This window comes from Littorina saxatilis, unplaced genomic scaffold (assembly GCF_037325665.1).
Source record: "Littorina saxatilis isolate snail1 unplaced genomic scaffold, US_GU_Lsax_2.0 scaffold_502, whole genome shotgun sequence".
Classification (NCBI taxonomy): Eukaryota; Metazoa; Mollusca; class Gastropoda; order Littorinimorpha; family Littorinidae; genus Littorina; species Littorina saxatilis.
The window spans coordinates 27501-35000 of NW_027127226.1; the positions used below are offsets into that span (position 1 = coordinate 27501).

The window sequence follows — 7500 nt, forward strand, 5'->3', positions numbered from 1 at the left end:
AGGCTGTTACAAAGGATAAAGCCAGCCCTTTTAATGTATCAGCATCTCAGATCTGCCAATGCTGTTACCAAGGATAAAGCCAGCCCTCTTCTTGGACACATACCACGAATCAGCAACCTGGGAACTTTCTGTGTAGATTGGGAATTTATGTTTTTTCTTCTTCTTCTTCTTCTTCTTCTTCTTCTTCTTCTTCTTCTTCTTCTTCTTCTTCTTCGCTCATGGGCTTTGACTTCCACGTTCACCAATGTTTTTAGCACGAGTGGATTTTTACGTGTATGACCGTTTTTACCCCGCCATTCAGGCAGCATACGCCGATTTCGGGGGAGGCATGCTGGGTATTTTCGTGTTTCTATAACCAACCGAACTCTGACATGGATTACAGGATCTTTTCCGTGCGCACTTGGTCATGTGCTTGCGTGTACACACGAAGGGGGTTAATTAGTCACTAGCAGGTCTGCACATATGTTGACCTGGGAGATCGGAAAAATCTCCACTCTTAACCCACCAGGCGACAGCGACCGGGGTTCGAACTCACGACCTCCCGATTAGGAGGCCGACGTCTTACCACCACGCCACTGCGCCCGTCGGAATTTATGTCTGAATTGATTGTCGGACGGACACTGGTTTCTTTTTGTGAAATTAATTCTTCAATAAAGCCTCACTCTCCACACAAGGAGGAGTCGGCATGTTCAAATTTGGTATGTTTCTAAGTGTTGAGGGGCTGGGGGTGCTGGTGCTTGAGGGGTGGGGGGGGGGGGGGGGGGTGGGCTTAAACCGTATAAACGGCTACCCAGCTCAGATAAGGTCAGTAGAACAGGTTTAATTGGGTCGTTTAAGCTACAGGTGACAATAGAAGAAGAAATCAGAATGAAACACCCTTCCGACCACTGGCGCCGTTCATACAATGTGTATAATTATATAACTCTTCATACCCTTCTCAAACAGAGTGACTAAAACTGAGTGTAGGCTACACCCAGGCGTTGGTCGCATGGGTGTATTCCCACTTAGTCTCCAGGGAAAAAGTGCACGGGGAAGTTACCAACCGGGTGGGGGGAGCCAGCCGCGGTGTTCGATTGGTTGACATTGAGATTTGTGACCCTCCACCACGAAATGAGTCGCATGTCACTTCGCGCGGTTCTGCGCTAGGCTTAATATAAGTCCGGGGAGTGTCTGGTAACAGACTGAGTGTGAGGGTCACCTTAGTCACAGGCTTATAACTCAAACAGTTTTTGCTCTTTTGTAAAACGGTTTTCACCACTGGATAGAGCATAAAAAATACTTTAGGAAAATGTAAAAATATGAAAATCATGCAAAGGTGACATGCGACTCATTTCGTGGTGGAGGGTCACATTTGTTGTGATTTCAATGAAGCAGACCCCGCGGATTGTTCCCACCCAGTTAGGCGGCACCCACTTTTCCTTCGTGCACCTCTGCCAGCCCTGGTCTCGGCTGGACCTGTTTCGTAAATATTGATCGAGATCAGAGGCGCTGTGTCTTTTCTTCTTCTTCTTCTTCTTCTTCGTCGTTAACTAGAGCTGTCTTTTGATTCCGTGCGAATTATCTCGCTGTGTTTGAGATGGGAGCTGTGATCTGTGAAATCGGCAGAAGAAAAGCAAACTTAGAAGAGTATTGCTGTACGTGTCTTGCTTATGCGTATTATATATACACCTGTGTTCTTTGAGAGTCAAGTGATAGCTAGGAGCTTGTCAAGTGCTACGAGTAGAGACCTGAAAACAAATGTCGCCAATGTTGTTTAACAGAGTGACGTTAAATAAACTTAATTATTTTAAGCCAAAGAGACCAGTCGAGGAGTTACCGAGTATTCAATCTTGAAATCACATTATAGGGGAAAATGCGTGTAACGACAAACTATCAGTCCGTTTCATTGTTGAGATGAAAAACAGAAACGGGTTTTGTTTTAAATATAAGAAACACAGGTTTCTTTTTGTAAGGGTTGCCACGCAATGCAAAACTCTTGATCAGTGATGAATGATATTTTCTGTCAAAATCTGTAATCTCCGAAAACCTTTATTAAATTGTTGTTAGTCCCCGCGATGTGTTCTAAGAAATTCTGGGAAATTTGCGTATCCAGTCTTTTGATATTTCACGTGAATTAGGAGTGTTGTTATTTTGTATCTGGATTTTGAATTTGGCGTTGGTTTTTTGGTGTGTTGCTGTTTGAATAATCGTCCGAATGATTTCTTTGTGGAATTTAAGTAATGGTAACAGCTTGGTGTGTTTGAGTCCTGGGGTTTTTTTCTGCAGCTTTTTATTTTTTTTTAAATTGGGATTATATTTTGCCATTATACATTGTTACTGAGGCTGTCATTGCTGACTTTGACGACGAAGTAATTTACAAAATGTGTGTATTTCTTTTTAACGGGATATCAAATTTTCTAGGGAATACCGACTGTGTATTCAACTAAGTCCGAAACAGAAACGACAAACTAACATACTTATCCACTCATCATGGATAGTACGCCCAAACTAAGCGGGTAAGTTACTGCTGTCTTTTCCGTTTGCGTAAGATGTGATAGATTATCTGATTATGATAAGACAGTATTATTGTATTGTGTTGTGTTGTGTTGTGTTGTGTTGTGTCGTGTTGTGTTGTGATGTGTTGTGTTGTCTTGTGTTGTCTTGTGTTGTCTTGTGTTGTGTTCTTTTGCCTTGCCTTGTCTTGTCTTGTCTTGCCTTGAGTTGCATTTGCATTGCATTCTATTGTGTGGTATTGTATTGTATTGTGTGGTATTGTATTGTATTGTATTGTATTGTATTGTATTGTATTGTAGTGTATTTTTTGTATTGTATTGTATTGTATTGTATTGTATTGTATTGTATTGTATTGTATTGTATTGTATTGTATTGTATTGTATTGTATTGTATTGTCTCCAGCAAACGGTAGTGCACGGCATGTTTCTCTTGCTGCCATTTGTTTTATTTAACGAAACAATCACAAAACCTATTTTTATTTTGCCTTCAAACTGTATATGATTTAAAATGATTAGTCATTGTGTTTTGATCTGGCTGGCGTAAGAGTAAGTTTGTAGTTAAAATCGAACGTCAGAAGATTGTTATGTACAGCGCTCTCTTCTTTCTTTTTCCGTCTCTGAACTCATAATAAAAACACAGACAAACTTCATAATTACAAGCTCCATATTATGAACACCAACAACAACAACCCAAAAAAACTATTAGACTATGAATTTCATCAAAGACACGAAAGAAGTATTTGTGTATTATTTTATGGTGCAATGAATTAAGAAAGTTGCACAAGTGTGCCAACTATATCAGAGCATTCAAATTAAAGTTACGAGTCAAAACAGGGACACTTTTTTTTATATCCTGAAGGAAGTTTACTTAATTTGGGGTGCAATAAAAAGTGTAAAAACGTCAAAGAGCTCCTTAAGTGTTATAAGGGTGCTGTTTATTGTTTCTTTCAGTCTTGGAAAACATTGCTGTCATGCGTAGACACACATTGTTTTTGTTGTAAATAATACAGAATACAGAATACAGAATACAGCATCTTTCATTGCCCAAGGTTGGGAATTTGTGATGACATTGCGGTTAAGAAACATTTCAATCCAGCCATATACACCAACACACGCATCATTTATACAAACTGATCAACAACATTAATCTAAAAACAACACTGGACAGCATAAGTATAAAAAAAATACACTCACTAAAACTAGCAGTATACACTCAAGCTTCCTCGCCTCAAGTCACACACACACACACACACACACACACACACACACACAAACACGCACGCACACAAACACGCACGCACGCGCACACACTCGCACACACACACGTCACTGCCTCATGCATTTGTATAACGTGACACAACAGTTAGATTTGTTTAATATTTTGTATCAAAAGCGTGATAACATTTAACTTTTTTGCATACCAAATTTCACGCCGTTTTGGTGTGTGCCTAAAACAATATCTGCCCAACACCCCTAAACGTGTGCACTTCTTTGCACCTCCGAACATTATTATTCATTGAAGCAAATTCATTTAATTCTGATATATATAGCTGTGACATGTTTTTGTTTATCGGATCCACAAAAATTAATCATGATACATTTAAAACTACCATAAGATATGCCATGTCAAAAGTTAGAGTGATTTTTGTGTATGTCAAAATGAGAAAAACGAAAACAATGTAAGAGTATTCTCACTTTGGTTCTTCATTATTTATATTATGTTAGGGAGAGGTAGGTTCAGTTGTACGAAAAAGAAAGAAAAAAGCCCCAATTTCAAAACTGTATTTACAATTATTGTGACAATATCTTTCAGCAGAAAAAAGAATATACTTGATGAATTTTCCCATATAATTATATGCTAATATGAAATCAATAGCCTGCATGCATGCATGCGTGTTGAGAAGAGTGGGACTTGATTGATGAATCCGTTTTTCAAATTGACACCCGTGTCAATTAACAAATTCATTTATCATACAATTCCCACTTTGCACTGAGACTACTCAGGCTTTTGATTTGCGGTATTTGACCAAGTGGAAAGATGCTCGTATTCCACGTAAAAGTACGGCCAGATCTGAGATGGTAACCCGATTCATTTGCACGAGAAGGACTTTGTATGACTGTAACAAAGATATCATCATTCTCTTTATTTATATAGCGCCTTATCCGATGTTCAAAGCGCTTTATGCCGTGTGAGATGGAATTTTTTACACAATATATCACGCATTCACATCGACCAGCAAACCTCAAGCCTGTTAAGCGAATGTTCACCTTTCGCGGCCTTTATTCCAAGTCACACGGGTATTTGATGGACATTTTTATCTATGCCTATACAATTTTGCCAGGAAAGACCCTTTTGTCAATCGTGGGATCTTTAACGTGCACACCCCAATATAGTGTACACGAAGGGACCTCGGTTTTTCGTCTCATCCGAAAGACTAGCACTTGAACCCACCATCTAGGTTAGGAAAGGGGGGAGAAAATAGCGGCCCGACCCAGGGTCGAACACGCAACCTCTCGATTTCGAGCGCAAGTGCGTTACCACTCGGCAACCCAGTCCAGTATAAGCTACCCTATTTAAATCACCGTGGCGGTTTTGTGTGGTAATAAATGACACCAAACACAAGACCTTTTGAATCCAATGCAACACTAGCAGTACAGGGGCGGGTTAGGGGGTGGTTACAGGGGTTCCGGACACCACCCCCCCCCCCCTCGGCTGTAAAAAAAATAAAAAATAAAAAGTTTGTGAATGTTGTTGTTTCTATCTGTGAAGCCGGGGGAAGTGTTAATTGTTTAATCAGTATCATTTTTGTCCAGTTTTAACTGCCACTCCTATGCGACATGTCTTTCTTCTAACCATACTATATGATGTCGGGAGCAGATATCATGGAAGATAAATTGCCATTATTTAATACTAACTTCAAAAGAAATAATGAGTGGCTGCTGACACCAGTTGATCATGCTTAAAATCAAGAATAAGCCACAATTTGCCCCACAGACCCCCCAACGGGGTCGTTGCCACGGTACCCCACCTCTACCGACCCCTGGACCCCAGGTTGTAACCTCGGGCTTAACTGCTCCGCCCCTGTAAATTACGCCAAACACAAGACCTTTTGAATTCAATACAACACTAGCAGTATAACACACAAACACGCTGGCTGGCTTTAACGGGGATAATGGTGTATCAAACAAATGACTTACGCCCACTGATTTTGAATAGGATATATTTCTTTATCGGACAAATTACCGCGATCCATGTATAATTGATAGGGCGTTGATTTGAAAAATGATCAGCCACCAGGCTTAAGACATTGTAAGGCACAGGCACATAGCCCTGGATGGGGGGGGGGGGGGGGGGGCTCTGAGGCCTAATTCTACTACTTTCAGACCGCAAGAGTAACTAACATCCCCCCCCCCCCCCCCCCCCGCGGGTTAGGGGGAAGAATTTACCCGATGCTCCCCAGCATGTCGTAAGAGGCGACTAACGGATTCTGTTTCTCTTTTTACCCTTGTTAAGTGTTTCTTGTATAGAATATAGTCAATTTTTGTAAAGATTTTAGTCAAGCAGTATGTAAGAAATGTTAAGTCCTTTGTACTGGAAACTTGCATTCTCCCAGTAAGGTAATACATTGTACTACCTTGCAAGCCCCTGGAGCAAATTTTTGATTAGTGCTTTTGTGAACAAGAAACAATTGACAAGTGGCTCTATCCCATCTCCCCTCTTTCCCCGTCGCGATATAACCTTCGTTTTTGAAAACGACGTTAAACACCAAATACAGACAGAACTAACAGTCCCCCCCCCCTCCCCCCCCTCCCCCCCCCCCCCTTTGTTTCATGTGGCTGTGTTCCCCAGCTATAGATCAAATAAAATATATATCTAAAACCAGAAGCAAGATAAGCTTACCCCAGGCCCTTAAGATAAAAAAAAAAAGGTTGATTGTAATCAGAGCGTATTCACTCTGCTTTAATTAATGAGTAGATAAAGAGGAGTCCCCCCCCCCCCCTCACACCTATAACACAGTGCCATACGCCTATAGTCCAGGGAAAAAAACACAAGAGTGTCATGAATAGCTTGCACGTAATATCGGTCCCTTGGAATCTAAAGACAAGTGTATCGTAATCGGCTAATACATGTATACACACGTGCTATTTCCAGCGTATTAGAATGAATTGACTTGCGTATGCATTTCGACATTTGTTCTCATTTCGTTCTGTCTGTCTGTCTGTCTATCTGTCTGTCTGTCTGTCTGTGTGTGTGTGTGTCTCTCTCTCTCTCTCTCTCTCTCTCTCTGTCTCTCTCTCTCTCTCGCTTTATATTTGTGTATAATATGTAATGTGTAAATATTCATATGTTGTTGTTTTTTCTACCTTTTTTTCTACGTTAATATCCGTGTAAATATGTGATTAGGTTAGTCCCCTCTCTGGGCGAGGGCTGGTTGAAAAAAAGGTCGTTGTATTGCTTATGCCACAACCCTCGAAAAATTTGATTTGATTTGATTTGATTTGATTTGATTTGATTTGATCTCTCTCTCTCTCTCTCTCTCTCTCTCTCTCTCTCTCTCTCTCTCTCTCTCTCTCTCTCTCTCTCTCTCTCTCTCTCTCTCTCTCTCTCCCCCTCGAGGGCTGGATGTAAAAACGCACCTGTTTGCTTGTGCCCTTACCCTCGTTAATAAAGAATTTGTCATTGTCATTGTCATTGTCCCTCTGTCTCCTTATCGGTCTCTCTCTCTATCTCCCTCTCTGTCTCTTTATCGCTCTCTCTCTCTATCTCCCTCTGTCTCTTTATCGCTCTCTCTCTATCTCCCTCTCTGTCTCTGTCTCTCTCTCTTTATCGCTCTCTCTCTCTCCCTCTGTCTCTTTATCGCTCTCTCTCTATCTCCCTATCTGTCTCTCTCACTCTCTCTCTCTCTTTCTATCTCTCTCTCTCTTTCATTCATTCTCTCTCCCCTCCCTCCACTCTCTCTCTCTCTCTCTCTCTCTCTCTCTCTCTCTCTCTCTCTCTCTCTCTCTC

General features: G+C 41.1%; 1 protein-coding gene across 3 annotated transcripts in view; it reads left to right on the forward strand.

Moving 5' to 3' along the window:
- The first annotated feature begins 2417 nt into the window (after positions 1-2417).
- LOC138955694 (leucine-rich repeat-containing protein 71-like) overlaps positions 2418-7500 on the forward strand; it is a 63410-nt gene continuing 58327 nt past the window's right edge. For 2 of the 3 annotated variants that reach the window (XM_070327247.1, XM_070327245.1), the window contains exon 1: positions 2418-2495. In XM_070327247.1, coding sequence (XP_070183348.1) covers positions 2470-2495 — 26 coding nt within the window. In that variant the 5' untranslated portion in view covers positions 2418-2469. The remainder of the gene's footprint in view (positions 2496-7500) is intronic. The other variant, XM_070327248.1, reaches the window with a different exon arrangement.